Here is a 21405-nt window from a genome sequence, read left to right as displayed (position 1 = left end):
CGCCACCACGGACAAAGCAGTGCCACGGCAGCGGGCTGGGGACAGGGTCCTTTCCGAGCCCTCCGAGGAATGCGGGGCTGCTGCCGCGTCCCCTCCTTACCCCCTCAGCTCTGTTTTTGTGAGCCCGGCAGAAAGTGACACTTTTTCTTTTGCTTAATTAAGTTGTTCAGAAGAGGGCTGGGCAAACAGTTGCGTCTACGTGGGGAGTCCTGAAGGGCAGAGAAAGCGCTGGGCGTTGCCAACATAAAAAGGGGGATTCTGTTATTGTTTGGGTGTAGACGGGTCATTTTTTCAAAGTTACTGCTGCCTGAGTGACCACAACCCTGCCGCAGCAGCAAAGAAAGGACATAAAGCTGCTAAATGCAGCTACCTTGGGCTGCAAAGTGGGAAGAAAAAAAACCAAACAAAAAAGCCCGGACGGAGCAGCGCTGATTTTCTCTCTCCCGAGAAAGCGGGGGCTGATTTCCATACGGAGCAGGGGGAATTGGAGCAAGTCCCTCTGGGTGTGCGGCTCCAGGGGGGTGGGTGACGACACTGGTGCCAGAGGAGCTCTGGAGGCACCCTGCTGACTGTGCATCCCCATCCCTGCACAACAGCCTGGTTCTTACCAGTCCCCAGCCACAGAAAAAGCCCCAGGAGCAACTTCCAACCCCTCTGCATCCACCTGGCTTCCAGCAGAAGCCGCCTGCATTTCCCAGATCACTGCTATCCCAAGCCTGAGGGATGTTTCCCATATTTTGCCAGGTCTCCGACTCTGAAAGCTCGGCCTTAGACCTGGCTGTGGTGTCCATGTGCTGCCTCACGCATCTTTACGGATGTTTTACTCCATGGTTTTCAAGCTGGGTTTCAAGTCCAGCATGACCTGGCTTTTCCCAGCGGGAGAGATGGACCCAAGCGAGGATCCTGCCTCCACTGGCACAGCTGGAGAGCAGGGAAAGGTTCTTCCCCAGAGGCTGCTGGGCACTGCCCAGGCTCCCCAGGGAATGGGCACGGCCCCGAGGCTGCCAGAGCTCCAGGAGCGTTTGGACAGCGCTGCCAGGGATGCCCAGGCTGGGATTGGTGGGGAGTCTGGGCAGGGCCAGGGGTTGGACTGGATGATCCCTGTGGGTCCCTTCCAGCTCAGGACATTCCATGATCCTGTGATCCTCTGATCCTCTGATTCCAGCTGAGGCTGTGGCTCAGGGGGAGACACCTCTGCCCTGCCAGCCCTGCCAGCACTCCCAGGTGCCTCTGGTTGGGATCCAGCCCCCAGGGAGCCGTCTGGAAGCCGTGTGCCATGTCCTGTGTCTCCATGTGACCCTCGGACCATTCACAGCGTCACCCCTGGCTGGGATGTCCCGCTGTATGAAACTGAGGCTGCCGCAGGGGATTTGGAAGGATTCACCCCGAGTTTGGCTGGAAGTTGGTGTGGGATGTGTGCCTGACCCAACGTTCTCAAAGCCCAGCTGCTCTTCCCCCGCAAGGTCTGAATTCAGGTGCCAAACCTCCCTGAATTCGCAGCCCTTCTCTATTTAAGGAGCCCTGCAACACCTCCCTCGCCCTCCTCGCCCCTGTGCAGCCTCGGGGCAGGAAATCGCCCCCATCCCTGAGCACACGGAGCCCTCCAGCCTTCCAGGGGCTGCTCCAAGGGGCACAGAGGAGAAGCTCGGCCGCTCCCCACGGCTGCGGCAGCCGGAGTTTCTCTCTGGCAGTTTTGCCTTCCTCAAGGTGCCTCTCCTTCCTCCGTCCCTCCTCCCTCGCCGCCTCCCCCGGCGCTGGGATTGCCGCAGGTTCCCGTGCGCGTCCCGCTCCAGCTGCTGCCTTTTTGTCTGGCAGCGCCTCCGCGGCTGCGGCGCCTTCGCTGCCGGCGAACAGAAGGCCTTCCCTGACACGGGCAACCCCAGAAGGGCCGGGATGCTGAAGGGAAGGTCCGAGCAGGCAGAAAGGAGGATTCACAAGGGCTGGATGGGAGCCACGGCCCCGCTCCTGGCAGCGGCCCTTGCGCAGGGGCTGCGCCGCCCGGCAGGACAAAGAGCGCGGCTCTGCCCAGCCCCGCGTTGTGCTGACGGCCGCACAATCCTCTGGCACGGGGAGACGGAGCAGCATTCCAAAGCCCCACGTGTGGAGGAGGTAGAGCAGAGCGGGAGCGGGGATGGACACTTTCCGCAGGTGCTCGGCCAGTGTCCCCTCATTTGCATACATTTGCATGCTGTCAAACAGTGCCTGACAGACTCTCTGAGAAGGTCTGGACTCAGCCCAAACCTGTCAGGGACTTTCTCCTTGCCAGTCAAGGTTGGCTTGGGTTGCAATTAAAGGGAGGAAAGGAGCACGTCTGACATTGCCGTGGAGGAAACTCTGGATGGGGGCAGTTTAAAAGGAAAACGTGCATTTTCTTTAGGGAAAAAGCCCCCTGAGTTACTGTGTCAGCCCTGGGGGGGACGAGTGGGGGGGAAAAAGGAGTTTCTTTCTTTGTCGTGGAGGAAAATCTCTTTTTCCTTACTCACTCACCACGGCTCCATGTGCTGCCAGCCCACGGGAGAGCCCCGGCCACGGGGGAGCTCTCAGGGCTGTAAAACAATAAATAATGAGACACGGACTTGGCAAAGATCTACCTGTGCAGGCACACACCTGGCCAGGCTCTGCAGCAGGAAATCCTGGGGTGCTGCTCCCGGGCGGGGCAGGAGGCGCAGAGGATGAGCGGGACCCGAGCGAGTGCTGAAACCACCCCAGACAATGGCAGGGCATGGAAATACCTCATCTTTACCAAGGGGGAAAACAGAAGGGACAATGAGGAAATGTTTTGGAAGCCCACACCCCTTTTGCTTGTTGTTTTACATATTCTTCCCTCAGCGGTGAAAATTTCATACTTCATCTTCGCCCGGCCGTGGCCACAAGAGTTTCACGAGCAGGGGACAATAGGTTCTGTTTATTCAGCCACAATAAAGAGCCTGTTTCACTCCGGACTGCAAGTGGCTGAGCCATCTGGCCCATATCTCCACAGTAAAACATTGTCCGTGACACAAAAAATGATTGCATCCCCAGGACAAACTAATGTGACCTCGGAATAAAGGCTTCCTCTGAAGCTATGATATCATACTGCAGAGGGGACACCGGCACAATGGAATCTGCTCCCCCAGAGCACAAGTGAGATAGGACTATTTAAATCCAATTTTACAGGAGACTTTTTGTCCTCCGTGGCAAAGCACCCAGATCCGACGACAGCATTGAAACATCTTTTTTTATGCACTCTTAAGGCAACAGAGCAGTTCTGTCTGGCCTTGGCAGCCTCTGGAGCTCGCTCCGGGCCCAGGAAGCGTTTTCCAGCACCTGCAAGCTTTTATTCCAACAACATTTTACTGATGGGGCACCACCTGCAGCGGGCCCTGCTCCCCTCCCGTCCCCCCGCGCAAACAAGCGCCTCTTTCTGCTCCGTGCCAGTCGGAAAACCCGGGTGTGCCACGGGCTCACAAACCGCGTCTGAGCGGGGACAAGGCGCCCTCAGCACGGCTGTACCTGAATGGGGACTTCATGGGGCAGCACCAGGAGCCGGGAAAGGCCCCGCATCCGCGGCGGGAGCGGATCCCAAAGGAGGCGATTGATCGTCCCCAGGAGCGCCGAGAGAAGCGCTCCTGAAAGGGCTGAGGCATCCCGTGAAAGGGGCTAATCCTTGCCGGGACAATGCTGCCCGTGTGGGGGTGTTCACAGCGCTGTGGGAATGCCCTGCACAAGCCCAAGGAGCGCCGGGCTCCGGGCTGGAAGGGGCTCCAGGAGCCCTGGGTGTGCCCACATCCCTTCGGATCCATGGGGTCATAGGCACCGACAGCAAGAGGTGGCCAGAGTGGATAAAAATGTATAATCGTTTCAGCTTGCCAGTGAATTATTTCATTGCAATAACTTGGGTAAACCTGGGATTCCCAGGATGGAAAGCAAACCTTGAGCTGGGCACAAAAAGGCTCCTGTTTTCCACCTCCCTGCAGCAGCACCTGCTCCTCCCTCAGACCAGAGCATCAGAACTGTCCTGAGAGTGAGCTGAAAACAAAATCAGGAGCAAACCATCCTGCCCAGCTTTATATTGGCTCTCTGGATCTGAATTCAGACCAATTCAAAGCTCTCTTTTCCAATCAGCAGAAATTCTCTTTGCCCACTTTTCCCCCCTCAGGCACAAAGTGCCTTTGTGTGAGCAAACACCTGAACCCCAAACTCCATCTTCCCATGTGAAAATACACTTTGCAGGCCCAAAAGATTTTTAAAAAAAGGTAAATAAATCAGTCCTCAGCATGGAGTGTTCAATGGCAAAGGCTCCTAACCCACTGTGGAATTACAAACCTCACACCCAAAGGGTTAAATTCCCCTACTCAGATCATGAAATGGGGCTACATTTTTGGGGTTTTGGCCTGGCCCTCGTGTGACCCTTGCAGGTCTGCAGTGCCAGGCCTCAACCACACACACCTGGCGTTGAAAACCTCACAAGATTCCCTGAGTCCCTGGAAAGCACTGCAGGAGCTTGTCCTGGGCATGGTGACAGTGGCACTGCCCTGGGACCTGCAGGGAGCTCTCACTGATGATTTTTTGGGGTTGGGTGATTGGTGTTCACAGGCAAGGACACAGATCCCACTAAAAACACTAAACAAATTAACAGATCCCGCTAAAAACGATCCCAAGCCAAATCACTTTATAGATACAAATATGAACACCATCATGTTGAAAGAAGAATTTCCAAGGCCAAGTTTTGTCCCCTCAGCAGAAAAATCCATTTAAATTTAAAACCCCATTTGCTGGAGAAATAATTATCAGTAAAATAGAGCAAGTTCTTTATTTTTTTCCCCAAAGTAAGAGGTAGAGAGAGTTTTGACAGAAAAAAGGCACCTTTTCCTTTTGCTGTCTCTTTCCTTTCTTCTTCCTTTTCCTGTCTTGAAACAGGGATTTGAATACCTTGTTCCAGCATCTCAAAGATTATCTCCTTGGAAAACTCCCTGGAGGGAGGACAGAGCTCCCCAAAGACAACCTCTTTTTTGTTGTTGTTGTTTCTTCACACTTCTTTCATTTCAGCTCTTCCCTTCCTGGTTGTGCCTCATTTTAATCCCTCTGAGCTGCAGCAGGAGCTGATTGGAGCCCTGGGCGCTCCCCCAGATCTGCTGAGCTCCCGTCACCCTCAGCACAGCACCTGCACACGCACGAGGCTGGGAAAGGGGAAGGGGAATTTGCCATTCCTGGGAAATAAAGGCACCTGGGATGGAGCTGATCCTCTGCCAGGCTGCAGCTCCAGCCCTTCAGTGTATCAGGATTCATCACCTCTGGCTTCAGGGGTGTCCCAGCCCGTCCCAGCTCCGACACCAAGGAGAGAATCAGGGAATGGTTTGGATGGGAAGGGACCTTAAATCCCATCCAGGGCCACCCCTGCCACGGAGGGACACCTTCCACTGGCCCAGGCTGCTCCAAGCCCCAGTGTCCAACCCAGCCCCATCCAGCCCATCCCATGCAGGAGAGCAGAAATAATGGAAAGCTGCTGGAGGTTTTCCTGCCTTTTCCATACACCCAAACAGGAGCTGGATCAGCCAGGAAAAGCACAAGGAAGACGGACTAAGGAAAAGGAGAGGGGAAAAGTTACCTTGAGAGAAATAAACTGGCAGGATGCTGGCTGCAGCTTCCCACCTCCAGGTATTCCTCATTCACCTTTGGCACCTTTTTAAGTGTCTCTAATTCCACAGAATCCCAGGATCCCTGAGGCTGGAAAAGCCCTCCCAGCCCAGCCAGGCCCAGCTGTGCCCCATGCCCACCTTGTGCCCAGCCCAGAGCACTGAGTGCCACCTCCAGCCCTTCCTGGGACACCTCCAGGGATGGGCACTCCAAACCTCCCTGGGCAGCTCTTTCCAAGGCCTGAGCTCCCTTTCCATGGGGAAATTCCTGCTGCTGTCCACCCTGAGCCTCCCCTGGCACAGCTTGAGTATCTGACAGGAGGGGCAGTGAGGGGGGGTCGGGCTCTGCTGCCGTGTGCCAAGGGAAAGGAGGAGAGGAAATGGCCTCAAATGGCACCAGGGGAGGCTCAGGGTGGAGATTGGAAACAATTTTTCCCTGCCAGAGTGGTGAGGCCTTGGGATGAGGTGCCCAGGGAGTGCTGGAGTCACTGTCTCTGGGAGTGCTCAGGAGGAGTCTGGATGTGGCCCTTGGGGACAGGGTTTGGGGTGCTGCTGGTGCTGCTGGGACAGGACTTTGAGGAATATTCCCCTTTACACCACCCCATTTATGCTCAGTTTAGCCAAATCCTCCTTGTCCTTCCTCCCAAACCAGAGCTGACAAATATTAAAGCTCCATTTTCCTTGGCTTTATTTCCAGAGATTTCTCTTCCCTTTAACATCTCACCCTAACTCTATAAAACACCTTCCCAGCTGATCTCCCGTCAGTAATTCCTGGTGGTTTCAGCTACTTCCACCCAAAAAATCCACTGATCTGAATCTAAAGCAGCATCCCTTGCCTCTGGATATGTCCATTTAATATATCCAATGCAAGCAGCCAACTGCTGTTCTCAAAGCCTATCTGACAGATCCTATTCACTTTCAAAGCAGCTCTCCATGGTTTGAATAATTATCTTTCATTTCCCCCTTTCTGACACTTTTCAATGATTTGTTGACATCTGAAGAGATATGTGCAATCTCACAAGAGGCAGCTGGACTTTCTCCCCAAAAGATACAAATACAAAAAGGATTCCCATACAGAATTGGAAATAACGATGTTCTTTGCAAATGGAAGCCTAAATCTGCATTTTAATGGGACATGTTTTTAAAAAGCGGAATTCATGAATAACCCTATGAGTTTTAACTTTTTCACTGCCAGGGACAAAGCAGAACCACCCCTGGGAAGGAATCCTACCTTCCCTTTGTCCAGTTTGCCTTCCCAGCATCTGCTGCTGCAGGGGCTGGAGCTTTCCTGCAGCACCTTCCTGGCACAAAGCTGAGGATTCAGCTCCCGTCCTGGAATTCGGGTCCCTTAGCAGTGACCCAGGGCTGGAAAACAAGGAGCCAAAAGCACAGGAAGCCCACAGCTAAATAACACATCCGTGGAGTTCTCCAGTCCCCATTCCAGGGGCTTGTGGGCACTGTCCAAACCCAACAGGATTTATCCTCACAGCAGCTGTGGGAATCCTTGTTAACATTTTGCAGATGGAAAACAGAAGGAGAAAGAGAGCAGGATCCAGTCCTCACCCAGGACCACACCACAGCCAGGATTTGCTGTCTGTTTGGGAACAGCCATCTGGTACTGGACCCTTCACCCATTCCTGGATATGTCACCCATTCCTGGCCATGCTTTTTCTGCAGAACTCTTTTGTCACTTCCACTCGAGGTGTTAAAATGTCCCTGGAAGCCTTTAAAGGGCTTGATCCCCCTTTTATCCCTCCTGAGCAGTGCATGGAAAAGAGAGAATTCAGCAACAAGTTCTGGGTTTTGTTGTCAAGTTATAAAGTCTTCTGTCACTCTCTTTGACTCATAAAGTCATGGAATCACAGACAGGTTTGGGTCAGGAGAGACCTTACAGCCCACCCAGTGCCACCCCTGCCATGGCAGGGACACCTCCCACTGTGCCAGGCTGCTCCAAGCCCCAATGTCCAGCCTGGCCTTGGGCACTGCCAGGGATCCAGGGGCAGCCCCAGCTGCTCTGGGCACCCTGTGCCAGGGCCTGCCCACCCTCCCAGGGAACAATTCCTGCCCAATCTCCCATCCAGCCCTGCCCTCTGCCACTGGGAAGCCATTCCCTGGATCCTGGCCCTCCATGCCTTGTCCCCAGTCCCTCTGCAGCTCTCCTGGAGCCCCTTTAGGCCCTGCAAGGGGCTCTGAGCTCTCCCTGGAGCCTTCTCTTGTCCAGCTGAACACCCCCAGCTCTCCCAGCCTGTCCAGGCTGCGCTGTGTCCCGGGATGCTGGATGGGGATGCTCGGGGCGTTGGGAGGGGACGCTCTGTGTCCCGGGATGCTGGATGGGGATGCTCGGGGCGTTGGGAGGGGATGCTCTGTGTCCCGGGATGCTGGATGGGGATGCTCGGGGCGTTGGGAGGGGACGCTCTGTGTCCCGGGATGCTGGATGGGGATGCTCGGGGCGTTGGGAGGGGACGCTCTGTGTCCCGGGATGCTGGATGGGGATGCTCGGGGCGTTGGGAGGGTATGCTCTGTGTCCCGGGATGCTGGATGGGGTGCTCGGGGCGTTGGGAGGGGATGCTCTGTGTCCCGGGATGCTGGATGGGGATGCTCGGGGCGTTGGGAGGGGATGCTCTGTGTCCCGGGATGCTGGATGGGGATGCTCGGGGCGTTGGGAGGGGACGCTCTGTGTCCCGGGATGCTGGATGGGGATGCTCGGGGCGTTGGGAGGGGACGCTCTGTGTCCCGGGATGCTGGATGGGGATGCTCGGGGCGTTGGGAGGGGATGCTCTGTGTCCCGGGATGCTGGATGGGGATGCTCGGGGCGTTGGGAGGGGACGCTCTGTGTCCCGGGATGCTGGATGGGGATGCTCGGGGCGTTGGGAGGGGATGCTCTGTGTCCCGGGATGCTGGATGGGGATGCTCGGGGCGTTGGGAGGGGATGCTCTGTGTCCCGGGATGCTGGATGGGGATGCTCGGGGCGTTGGGAGGGGATGCTCTGTGTCCCGGGATGCTGGATGGGGGTGCTCGGGGCGTTGGGAGGGGATGCTCTGTGTCCCGGGATGCTGGATGCGGTTTCTCCGTGTCCCGGGGGAGCGGAGGCGCGGCCGCTCCGCAGCGCCCCCTGCGGGCCCCGCGGCGCCACTGCCGGGCCGGGACCGGGCGGGACGGACCCGTTCCCAACCTTTCCGCTTCCTTCTGCTCCCCTCCGCTCCTTTCGGCTTCCTTCTGCTCCCCTCCGCTCCTTTCTGCTTCCTTCTGCTCCCCTGCGCTCCTTTCCGCTTCCTTCTGCTCCCCTGCGCTCCTTTCTGCTTCCTTCTGCTCCCCTGCGCTCCTTTCTGCTTCCTTCTGCTCCCCTCCGCTCCTTTCTGCTTCCTTCTGCTCCCCTGCGCCTCTTTCTGCTTCCTTCTGCTCCCCTCCGCTCCTTTCCGCTTCCTTCTGCTCCCCTCCGCTCCTTTCCGCTTCCTTCTGCTCCCCTGCGCCCCTCTCCGCTCCCCTCCGCCGCCGCGCTGGGCTCGGGTGCCTTTCTCGGTGTTCTCCGCTTCCCGTTCCTGCGGGAAAAATCAGACTCATAAAAAAGACAGCGGCAGCCACGTCCTGTGTGAATACAGCAGGGGTAAAACCGGCTCTGACGGTTCCGTGCAGGGATCTGGTTTAGAATAAATTGATTTTTTCCGAGTAGTAACAGCAAGGTTGGCAATTGCACCGTTCGGCTGTGGGGCCGCAGACGAATCATTCCTCTGGCTCCGCCAATGAACATTCGGAAAACAACGAGGGGTGAGAGCAAAACCCCGATGTGGGAGAGCCAGAAACCTCCGTTTGTTCCTCGCAGGTGTTTCCTGTCCAAAATCTCAGGGCGCACTTAGGAGACGGCGCTTTCACCTGGATAAACCCACGCTGTGTCTATCCAACAGTTCTGCCAAATGTTTTTTGGGGTTTTTTTTGGAGGCCCTCTGGAGATCAGAGAATCCCAGAATCATCAGGGTGGGAAAAAACCCTTCGGGATCATCCCGTCCCACCCCAGCAGCACCAGCAGCACCCCAAACCCTGTCCCCAAGGGCCACATCCAGACTCCTCCTGAGCACTCCCAGAGACAGTGACTCCACCACTACTCCCTGGGCAGCTCATCCCAAGGCCTCACCACTCTGGCAGGGAAAAATTGTTTCCAACCTCCAACCTGAGCCTCCCCTGGTGCCATTTGAGGCCATTTCCTCTCCCCCTGTCCCTGCCCCCTCCTGTCAGGGACTTGTGCAGAGCCACAAGGTCCCCCCTGAGCCTCCTCTGCTCCAGCCTGAGCCCCTTTCCCAGCTCCCTCAGCCGCTCCTGGGGCTCCAGCCCCTTCCCAGCTCCATTCCCTTCCCTGGGAAGATGCTTTTTGCTCCAGTAGAAAAATGCAGGATTTTGCTTCTCCCTCTCTGCAGCTGTGGCCTTGACTCTCGGATCCACAAGGGATGGATAGAGGGCAAACCCCAGGACAGCCTGGCACGCTCAGCCTGCCTTCATTTGTAGTTCAGCCCAAACTCCTGAGGCACGGGAATGTCATCATCAGGATTTTTCGGCCCACGTGACCTTTGGAGCCATTGACCCATCTCAGTTTTAATGGGACTCTTCCTGCAGCTGCCCTAGTTTCCCAAGTTTTTGGGAAAACCAGCAGCAGGCAGCAGTGGCAGCTGGTGTTTCGTGCCAGGAGGTGCCAGCTGGGCAGCACCTCCCAAATTCTGCCGTGTCCTTGCCTGAGGGACAGAGGGCTCAGGCCCTGGAATGGGTTCTTTCGGGAAGTGGTGGAGTCACTGTCTCTGGAAGTGCCCCAGAGGTGTCCGGATGTGGCCCCTGGGGACAGGGTTTAGGTTTAGGGGTTCTGCTGGTGCTGCTGGGGTGGCACTGGGTGACTCTGAAGGGCTCTTCCAGCCCTGAGGATGGTTCCATGGTTCTGTAACTACCAAGGACCACACTCGCTTCCCTTCCGGGTAATTAGAAAGAAACAAATCGCATTAAACCTTCTTCGATAAGTTTGGAACAGCTTAAAAATTCCCGTTCTGCTTTTCCAAATCCTCTGTCAAACGTTGCACGACCACTTGCAGAACCCGGTGCTCGATGTTTACTCAAAGACTGGACTCGATAATCTGAGGTCTCTTCCAAGCCCAGCGACTCTGGGATTCTGCTCCTCAGGGATCACTGACTTCCTGCTCCTGCTGAGCGCAGCACAACTCTCGCTGTGACACCACAGGAGCCTAAGCAGGGTGAAAACACTTTTATTTCCCCTCATTTTCCCCCCGGCTGTGCCTCATTACCGTGTGTACCTTGTTTCACACAAGCGGTTTCCAGAAAAACAAGCGGACCCGTGGTGTCTGCGCCGGGAGAATTCCACAGGGAGCCCGAAATCTCCCGTGGAGAAAGAGGTGGGTTCTTGTTAGGCTCTGGAAAGAGGCTGGAATGTAAATGTGCGCTCTTGCTGCAACGCGCCTAATTGCCCATAAATGTCATTAAGTCGAGAAATGTTTTCCACCAAATTAACTTCGGCTCGCGGTGTCTAATTAGCCGGAGATGCTGAAAGATAACAACTTATCAGTCACTGTTTAACAAACCATCCTTAATGGGGCCTTTTTTCGGGAGCAGCCGTGGCGAGCCAGGTACTGCAGCTGTCACAGCGCGGCCTTCCCGGGGCAATTAAGGACAATATCCCGGTGCCGCTTCCCACCAGGATAATGTGACAGCTCGTTCACAGGCCAGGAGCGCGCCTGAGCCTAAACTTTCCGGGGATTGGTTTTATATTGGGCGGAAGCAACCATGACTTTTACTTTCCTTTTTTTTTCATTCCCTTCCCAGCATGTGCAAACCTCCCTCACTCCTTTCCCACTCCTTTCCCACTCCTTTCCCACTCACCTCCAGTCGAGGTCTGCCAAAAGCAAAGGTTTTTCCATCAAAGTTTTCAACTCTCCAAAGGAGAGGAAGCTGGAGAAGGGGTGCTTAAATCCCTTTAAAATCCTCGCGTTTTCCTGTTTCAATCTGTAGCTGTGGACATGTTTTTCCCCTTTCCAGAAGGAAGTTTTCCCTCGAGGAAGGGCAGTGCCCACAGGGTGTGTGAGGGGATGGCACCGAGGAGGAAAAGCTCCTGGAGCATCACCAGAAAGGATTTAACAAGGTTCTGCTGCAAAATGGAACCTCACGAGGAGGAGTCGCACCAAGCTCCCAGAACTGCTTTGTCTCAGATCCAGTCTGTCATCAGAGCTCTTGGACTCCCCTCTGCTGAGTTTATTTCATGCTGTCCTTGCACACAGATGTTTATTTCAGCTCTTCACATGATGCAAATCCCCTACCATTCCTGCTTTTTCTGCCAAATAACTTCCAAACTTTCTGGCTCCTTGCTCAGCCCTGGTGTCAATCAGCACAACCAATAAGTCTGTAATTACTTTTGCACAACAAGCACCTGATTCTTAAAACATAGCAGCCTCCTTTACTATCTCCCAGATTCTCATCCCTCTAAGCCACTAGATTTTTATCCATCTGGAGCTTTAACACTCATTTTCCACTTTTTTGCCCCTCATGCTGGTGGTACCCATTTCTCTCCTTCCTCTCCCTCTCCTTTCCCAAATGCTGGAATCCATCCAGGTGGTAAGAGCTCTGCACTAAAAACTGTCCAATCTTCCCTCCAAAAGGGGATTTTAACCAAACACCCACTTTTTTCCTTAAACTGGAAGTGTGGCCTTGCTCAGTTTAATCCCTGATCCACCAGGATGTGATGGAATAAGAACAGAAATCAAATCCATGCAAGCAGAGAGGGGAATGCTTTAATAATCCCCACAGCTGGGTTATAAATTAGGATTATATTCCTTGTGGCCTGGGAGGTTGTTTTAATCCGGACACTGAAAATTCCTCATGGGCATTGCACCTCTGACACCCTCCAGGGACACGGAATCCGTGTCACCAAGCTGTGACCTCCAGGAAAGCTTCCACAGGCCAAGCTTAGGAACAGATCCCATCCCACAGGGGCTGGGCTGTGACTTCCCACTATTCCTGTTCTCTCCCCGTGGGTTCTACTGCAGGAAATCCAAGGCCTGGGAGCTGCACGGTGATTTCTGGGATGCAGACACGGGCCTGGCCACGGCCTGGCTCAGTCCTCACAGGAGGGTTTTGGCAGACCCTGGCCTGTTTGGGAGGAGGGAAGCAGCTGTATGGACACTGCAGGACACAGCTCGGGGTGTTGGACTGGGATTTATTGCAATTTTCCCTTCCTGTTCCTGCCCTTTGCCCAGCTCCTCTTCAGTTCTGGTGTCCAGGATCATTTCTGCCCACATCCATGATTTCTGCTGGCACAGGAGGTCATTCAGTCCTCATCCCCTCCAGCCTTTTCCCCATGAGGAGTGGAGCTGGATTAGTTGGCACTGCCTGCCCTGAGCCCACCGATGCTCCTCCGGGCAGGAGCAGGATGTTCCTCTGGGCAGGATTGGGATGTTCCTCTGGGCAGGAGCGGGATGTCCCTGCAGGCAGGAGCGGGATGTCCCTGCAGGCAGGAGATGGATGTTCCTGCAGGCAGGAGCGGGATGTTCCTCCAGGCAGGAGCGGGATGTTCCTGCAGGCAGGAGAGGGATGTCCCTCCAGGCAGGAGCGGGATGTCCCTGCAGGCAGGAGCGGGATGTTCCTGCAGGCAGGAGCGGGATGTTCCTCCAGGCAGGAGATGGATGTTCCTGCAGGCAGGAGCGGGATGTCCCTGCAGGCAGGAGCGGGATGTTCCTGCAGGCAGGAGCGGGATGTTCCTGCAGGCAGGATTGGGATGTTCCTCTGGGCAGGAGCGGGATGTCCCTGCAGGCAGGAGCGGGATGTCCCTGCAGGCAGGAGCGGGATGTTCCTCCAGGCAGGAGAGGGATGTTCCTGCAGGCAGGAGCGGGATGTCCCTGCAGGCAGGAATGGGAAGCTTTTCCAGGCAGGGGTGGGATGTTCCTGCAGGCAGGAGCGGGATGTTCCTGCAGGCACGGGTGGGATGTCCCTGCAGGCAGGAGTGGGATGTTCCTCCAGGAAGGAGTGGGATGTTCCTGCAGGCAGGAATGGGAAGCTCTTCCAGGCAGGGGTGGGATGTTCCTGCAGGCAGGAGCGGGAAGCTCTTCCAGGCAGGAGCAGGATGTTCCTCTGGGCAGGATTGGGATGTCCCTGCAGGCAGGAGATGGATGTTCCTGCAGGCAGGAGATGGATGTTCCTGCAGGCAGGAGCGGGAAGCTCTTCCAGGCAGGAGCAGGGAGCAGAGCAGCCACGCCCCGTGCTCTGCCTCAGTCCAGCACCACTTCCCAACAGCATCTCGGGGTTTTTCCCCTCTTTGTCTCCTCGCTGACCCCTGCTCATCCCACTCATCCCAAAACCTCCTCAATTTACTCAGTTTTGAGCCTTTTTTCCCTCTCGTGCCACCCGTAGGGAACAGCCCCTTCCCTCCAAGCCAAAGGCTTCCCTCACTGTCCGGGTTCTCCAGGGCCCTTCCGAGAAGGTTGGGATGAAGCTTCCATGGGGGAGTTTTCCTTTCAGAGCCTTTCCCTCCACTCCTGCAAAGCCAGAATCAGCACTGCCCATTCCCCAGTGTTTTCCCACAGCTGCTTCATTATTTTAATCCCACTGGGACCCCAGCTGCTCCCTTTGGTCCTGGCTGAAAGGTAGCACAGGACACCTCAGTCCAGGAGCACCATTTCCTCCTAAAGTCGGGGCCAAAGTTTTCACTTTATCCTGGGATTATCTAAACCCCAGGGAGTCTCGAAGCAGGGCTTTGATTCCAACACTATCCTATAGAATTCCATTTTCCAGGAAAAAGGCAAAGTCTCTGATGGCCTTTTTGTGACAGGTGGGTTGGGAAAATCCCCACGTCACCTTTTTTTTGGCACAGTCCTCTAAAACCTTCACACAAACAAAAGGGTTCGAGGGATTTTGAGCCAAAAATACTCCAGAGTGGAGAATCCCCTGAAGTGCTGAGGAAATATTTGGGTTTACACTGAGATCATTTAAAGGCGTTCCAGGTAAAGAGTAACAGCCATTGACACGGGGACATTCCAACTTTAACTGTTATCTCCTGGGAAAAAATGTCCACGGTATTCAAATAATAAAAAGTAACCCTTATTTTAAAAAACTAATTCTGGGGAAAACTAGAGTTCGGCAGAGAATTCTCTATTGCAGAATTTTAAATACCCAACACACACAAAAACACCCGCAGCTATAGACCAGCTGCAAAGCATTTTAAAGTGATCCGTGGAATGAAAATTTGAAAAAAAATAAATTAAAGGAAATAAAATAAAGGAAATTTAAAGAATATTAAAAGAGGTAGCATTTGGAAATTTGGATTAGAAGTGGCTGCTTCCACTGTAAGGGTTATCCAAAGGAAAATGCTGATTTATGTCCTGCTAAAGCTAAAAATCTTTCCTGGGGTTATCTTGGTCTCTTCTCTACCTGCAAACTGCTGAGTGACAGAAAGACAAAAAACATTAGAATTGTCTTTCTAAAATGACCAGGGGTTTATGTAACGCCTCTTTTACATTCATTTAAAATTACCTTATTTGAAAAATTAGAATTATCTGAATTATTTTCTTGAGCTTCTCTGCCTTGCATATCAGTATTTTGGAGAGGTGGTATTTAGGTTTATGTTGGGCTGTGATTGTCACTGCAGCTCTCCCAGGTCGGCAGGGAGGACACAGGGCAGGGAAAAGGTGTCGGGTACTTCAGAGGAGGAGGGAATTCAATTCTTCACGGAATCATGGAATCATTTAGGTTGGGAAAGACCTTTAGGATCATCGAGTCCTACTGTGATGCTGGGTATAAGGACACACGTAGTTTATCCTTGTATGGATAAGCTGAAGTCTTTCCGTGGAATTATTCATGAAATCATGGAGTGGGTTGGGTTGGGTTGGGTTCGGAGGGACCTTAAAGCCCATCCAATTCCAGCCCCGGCCACCTCCCACTGTCCCGGGCTGCTCCAAGCCCCAATGTCCAACCCGGCCTGGGACATTGCCAGGGATCCAGGGGCAGCCCCAGCTGCTCTGGGCACCCTGTGCCAGGCCTTCAGAGGAAGGAATTTCTCCCGTACTTCCCACCTAAATTTCCCCTCTTTACTCACCCAAGGAATATTTATATTTGTCCCTAGGAAAAAAAAAAAAAAACATAAAACAAAACAACAAACCCTTTAATTTCTGCCACGTCCTTCCCAGCTCTCCTGCCTTAAGCCCACCGCCGAGCCCGAGTTTGCGGAGCCGGAGAGGCTCATCCCGGCGGGCGGGACCTGTTGCTGTCGCTGCCGTGTCCGTCCCCTCCCGTGTCCATCCCCTCCCGTGTCCGTCCTCTCCCGTGTCGCTGTCGCCGCCGCTCGCCCCCCGCGCGGCCGGGCTGGCCCAGCCTCATTAGCGCGTGCTGCTTAATTGAGCCCCGTCCCCGCCAGCTGCCGCTCGCCAGCCTCATCTGCGCACTAAGTGCTCCTAATTGTCCCCATCCGGCCGCAGCCCGGCCGGGAAGCGCCGTCCCGGGAGCGCGGATCCCTCGGGATCGGGAGTTTCCAGCGGGAAGCTGCCGGAGCTGCGACGCCCGGCCCGTGTCGCGCCCGAGGAGCGGCTCGGCGCGGCCGGCGGGGACAATGATTCCAGCATATGGGATAGTTTGCAGCTCGTTAATCCGCCAGCAAATCCCACGGCAGGATCCCGTCACCGGCAGGGCTGGACAGGACAAAGCCGGAGGAACGGGGATGTCCCGGAGGGATGCGCGGGGAGCGGACAGACCGAGCCGCGCTGGCTTTGACACGGCCGCGGTTTGGACATCCGCGCTGCTGCTGCTGTCGGGGGTTTGTTCCCAGCAAACACCAAAGGGATGCGCTCCTTAATCTTGGAGTCGAAGGGAGAATTCCCAGATTTCCAGAGCTCTTAAACACGCAGCTTGTTCACACATTGCAAGGCAGCTCCCTGTCCTGAGGAGAGGAGGTGTTAAAAAGGGGGATTAAGTTTCAGGTATTAAATGGAAGTGGTCCTGAAAAAACCCAGATAAATAAACTGATTAAAAATGGTCAGTAATGTCAGAGAAAAGCAGATCAGCTGCAACAGTAAATGATGTCAAAAAGCAAAACAGGGCAAAATTGAGGCGTTTTTCTGTGCACAACACAGCCATGGCCATGATTGTAAAGGAGTTTTCCTTGGTAAGAAATACGAGAAATTCCCTGATATTCTCCGAATGTGTTCTGGGGGTTTATTTTTTTTAAAGAATACACAGATATTGTAAAAATGGGGCTATTTCTGAGCTAAATCTCCCCCATCACAATCCCACGACATCCCTCCACCCATCGGGATCAATTTCTTTCCCCAACGTGCCTGAGCTCAGGGTTTTCCCTGCTCCCTGCTCCAGGGTTCTCCACGGACACCCTGCGTTTTGGAAAACAAGGGAATTCTCCCCCAAAACAGACGTTAAAGCGCTGGTGAGACAATTGTTCCCTCGGGAATTCACTTCCCATGGGCTGCAATGCAATTTTCTCCCTTGGGCTCCTTTTCCCAAACCTGCTCCCTGCAGCTCCAGGTGCTGCCCACAGACCCCAGGACACTCCACATCCCCATCACTCCTCCTCTCCTGCCCTTGCCCATTTTTCCCTGGGTTAAAATATTCCCCAGTGAGCTTGTGCTGGATCCATCCTGGGTTTTCCAGCCCTTCCTGACAAAAGCTTGGTCTGACCCCAGAGCTGGCCCTGCTTGGGGCAGGGGTTGGAGCAGAAACCTCTGGGAACACTTCCAACCTAAATTCAACCCTCCAGTAAAACCCACCCAGCGCATTCCAAGGCAGGCAGGCCCTGCGTGGGAATTCATGCAGGATTCAGGGAAAAGGCTCTTGTGAGCCCTGATCCCCAGGGTCACCAGCAGTCCTGGAGATGGGGGCATCCCACCTTTCTGGAGCCTCTGGAAGGTTCAGCATCTCCACTGACCGAGATGGTCCCAGTGGAAGAACCGGGCACCACTGGAGCATGAACCACCCACACATCGCAAGGCTCTGCCTCAGGAAGAAAATCCCTCTCTGGCAGAGTGGATTTTCCCCAAGATTTCCCCAGGCTGTCCATGCAACCAGCTCGGGGTAGAAGCACAGCAAGGCAAAGTTGGAAGGGAGTTAGGAGTGGTGCTTGGAGGCTCCCACAGATTTTACTTCTCATCTTTCCTTTTGCAGTGCAAAAGTCATTGAATCACTGAATCATGAAATGGGTTGGGTTACAAAGGACCTCAAAGCCCACCCAGTGCCACCCCTGCCATGGCAGGGACACCTCCCACTGTCCCAGGCTGCTCCAAGCCCCAATGTCCAGCCTGGCCTTGGGCACTGCCAGGGATCCAGGGGCAGCCCCAGCTGCTCTGGGCACCCTGTGCCAGGGCCTGCCCACCCTCCCAGGGAACAATTCCTGCCCAATCTCCCATCCAAGCCCTGCCCTCTGGCACTGGGAAGCCATTCCCTGGCTCCTGGCCCTCCATGCCTTGGGAATTGTCTCTCTCCAGCTTTCCTGCAGCTCCTTCAGGCCCTGCAAGGCCACACTGAGCTCAGCCCAAAGCTTCTCCTCTCCAGGCGGAACAATCCCAGCTCTCGCAGCCTTTCCTCCCAGCAGAGCTGCTCCATCCCTCTGCTCATCCTGGTGCCTCCTCTGGCCTCTCTCCAGCAGCTCCACGTCCTCCCTGTGCTGGGCCCCAGGGCTAGATGCAAACACATTCTAAAAACCAATTCTGGATCATTTTACCAACGACCCCCTCACATTCCTGGGATAATATTCAGGGAGGAAAACAACAGGAATCAGGGATATGATCTGCAGAGGAGGGTGATGCTCCTCAGCTCCAGGGGATGAGTTGGTTTAAAGCACAGCAGTTAAATAAGAGTGAGCTGTGCTGGTGATCTCAATTCCAGGGGTGCTGAGGGAGAATGGAATGTGGCTAAAAAACCTGGAAAACTCAGCTTTTATTCAGGAATCAAAATATAAAGAATTTCAAGGCTTGGTCCACCCGGGGTTAGGGAAGTGATCCCATTTCCCAACCCCAGCTGGACAATCCCAGCACAACTTCCCTGAGCCCAGGTTTTCAGGAGAGGTCACAATGACATCTTGGACTGGAAGGTCTTTGAACATCATTCCACATTAGCCTTTTCCCCCCCTTTTCCATCTGTTTCTATAGACACCCCCAGCAGCAGTGAAGCAATGCTGCTTCAGGCTTCAATTCCCGCTGATTCCCAGATTCCCAGCACTGATCCCTCGGTAAATAAAACCAGAGTCCCTTGAATGCCAAAGATCTAAAGAAGTTGCCTTTTAATGCAGACCTAAAGCTGCCCCATCACTAAGTTTTTTTCGTGTTGCCTTGCCCAGGATTTCTCTTTATTTCCCTTCTGTGGATTTATTTACTCAGTTAAAGATTTTCCTGACAAAGGAGAAGAAGGATATTTTATTTTAAAAATATTTTAATAGACATAAATTTTAATATTTTAGGATGGAATGGATGAAGCGTTTTGTGCCTGAGGATGTGCTCACCATCCTCTGGGCAGTGTCACAAAGACTTCCCTGGGGGGCTTTAAAGCCTCCTGATTAACTTCTACAGGAGGAAGTGGTGAAATGGTGAAGACGAAACCTGGTTTTATAATTCCAAGGCTTTCCTAAATGTTTCACTCGGCTGCTTTGGTGCAGCAATGAGCAGCTGAAAAATCAGTGTGGGTAATCTCTAGATACTGAAATAATAAATATTATATAAACACTGTATAAATATCGTGTTGTAAACCCCTGAATTTTGCCATGTTACACCGAGAGCCACGAAGATTTTTAGCTCTGTTTGGTGATGAGAGAAAGGAACTTAACACCACGAAGTGTCTCAGAGCTGAGTGGGGGCCAGCAATCATCAGCATCACTGCCTGAGATTCTGGCAGCTTTTCCACGACGCTAAAAGCTCTCTCTAAAATATTTTGATCACCGTACAGAATATAAATTTTTAAAGCCAATTAATAAAGTGCTGCATTGTTAGATTTCGAGAGCTGGTTCCCTGCGGATCCTCTGCTGCTGCATCACTCCCAGCAGCCGCACGAACCCGCGCTCTGCGCGCACCAACTGCAGCGGAATTGTCTTTTTCCTTTTTTTTAAAAAAAAAAAAAGAAAAGAGCTCCGAGTGAAACCTTAAACTCCAAAAGTCGAACTGTCCGGAACTGCCGAGCTCGGTGCAACTGCGGCATCCTTGATCCGCGTGGCCCGTGTGTCCCCTGGCCCGCGGGCCGGGCCGGGGCGGGGAGGCGGCCCGAGAGTGGCAGCTTGACACGGCCCGTCAGCATGACCCGGGCCCGGGGCCGCTGCTCCGCCGCCACGAGCAGCTGAAGGCGCATCTGCCGCGGGGCGGGCGCGGCGCTCACGCTGAGCCGCCAGCTGCCGCTGAGCGCGCCCGGCCCGCCGGCCCGGCCCGGCCCGGCCCCGCCCGGCTCCGCGGGCTCCCGGCAGCGCTCCGCGGCACTGCGCGGCGAGAGCAGCATAAAAAGCATCTTGATCGCCTGAAACGCGCTTTTTTTTGGTTAGAAAGGAATCGTCTATAGCGTGGTCAGATCCGTGGCAGATCCCACACGCGGCGGTTGCTGGGGTGCGCACAAGGGACACGGAAATCGCTGGAGAGCGGGGCAAACACCTCCTGGCTGGCTCTCAGGAGGGCAAAGGGAAGGGCCCGATCCTGCAAACCGAGGAGGATTTGTGGGATCAGGCTGTGATCACCTCCATCAGCTGCCCCGCTCACGGCCGTGACTCGGCATTCCCTGCTCATCCCTTAAGGATGGCCCTGGGAGTCCCTCGGACAGAAAATCATATTTTCTTCAACAATGAGAGTCTCAAAGCAGCGCTGAAATGGGCACTGCAATAAGTGAGTGTGAGAGCCAAGGGCACAGGATGAGCTTCCCAGGGGCAAATCCCAAAACTTCCCGGCCTCCAGGTGCCTCCGGGCTTGGCCAGCGCATCGCCGATGTGTAACTGGTGCAGCCCTGCTGGGAGAAATCCAAGGATGCCCTGGCTGCAGCCAGGGCTGCTCCTGAGCCTCTGCCTTTGAGAAAGGTGCAATTAGTCTTGATTAGTGCTTTTACCTAAATGGCAAAAAACTCCTCCCAAAACCACATCGGAGCTTCCCTCAAGTCTGCCCTGGTCACAGGTAATTCCCTGAGTAAAACAGTGTGAAGAACTTAAAGATTCCTTCTCTGACAGTGATTTGAAAATACTTTTCCAAAATATAAATACTTTTTTTGATGTAAAATGACTGCTGCCACAATCTCAGCTTCTCCTGCTTCCCATTTCTCAGTTTCAGGATTATTCTGGCGCTGAAGAATCACAGCTCAGAGGGGGCAGGATCAGGTGTGCTCTTGGGTTTTGCTTCTTTCTCCTGCCAGATTATTGAGGACATCGCTGTAAGAAACATCAGGGGACATGGAGCTAAATTCCTGTTCTCCATATCCAGGCAAAGTGTAGAAAGAAAAGGAATCCCAGGATCCCTGAGTTTGGAAAAGCCCTCCCAGCCCAGCCAGGCCCAGCTGTGCCCAATGCCCACCTTGTCCCCAGCCCAGAGCACTGAGTGCCACCTCCAGCCCTTCCTGGGACACCTCCAGGGCACTCCAAACCTCCCTGGGCAGCTCTTTCCAAGGCCTGAGCTCCCTTTCCATGGATAAAATTCTACCTGAGTGAAAAAATTCTTCCTGAAAAGGCAGCTTGATCTTTGGGAATTCACCAGGGTTTAAGGTGGATGCTTCCACCCCACTCTCTTTGTAAGGGAAAGGGATGAGGACACATCTCTTGTGGCCACTGAGTGCCATCCAAAGCCACTGCCATGTC

The 21405-nt window shown here is 54.2% G+C and overlaps 1 protein-coding gene across 1 annotated transcript; it reads left to right on the top strand.

Moving 5' to 3' along the window:
• The first annotated feature begins 9903 nt into the window (after window positions 1-9903).
• On the top strand, window positions 9904-16358 carry LOC116439881. Its single transcript, XM_032099923.1, has 3 exons — window positions 9904-11002; window positions 11643-13721; window positions 16067-16358. Exons 2-3 carry the CDS (start codon window positions 12685-12687, stop codon window positions 16356-16358), a joined length of 1329 nt encoding a protein of 442 aa, XP_031955814.1. The 5' UTR covers window positions 9904-11002; window positions 11643-12684.
• Window positions 16359-21405: the final 5047 nt, after the last annotated feature.

The sequence above is a fragment of the Corvus moneduloides genome, chromosome 2, assembly GCF_009650955.1.
Source record: "Corvus moneduloides isolate bCorMon1 chromosome 2, bCorMon1.pri, whole genome shotgun sequence".
NCBI classification, from domain to species: Eukaryota; Metazoa; Chordata; class Aves; order Passeriformes; family Corvidae; genus Corvus; species Corvus moneduloides.
This window is presented reverse-complemented; position numbering and strand designations above follow the sequence as displayed.

What these genes read in the sequence shown, in the direction of transcription:
- LOC116439881 (XM_032099923.1), top strand. Translation starts at nt 12,685, where the DNA reads ATGCAGACACGGGCCTGGCCACGGCCTGGCTCAGTCCTCACAGGAGGG. An exon ending in CTTCCAGGCAGGAGCAGGAT is followed by an intron (nt 13,722 to 16,066) that starts GTTCCTCTGGGC and finishes ATCCGGCCGCAG; the next exon opens with CCCGGCCGGGAAGCGCCGTC.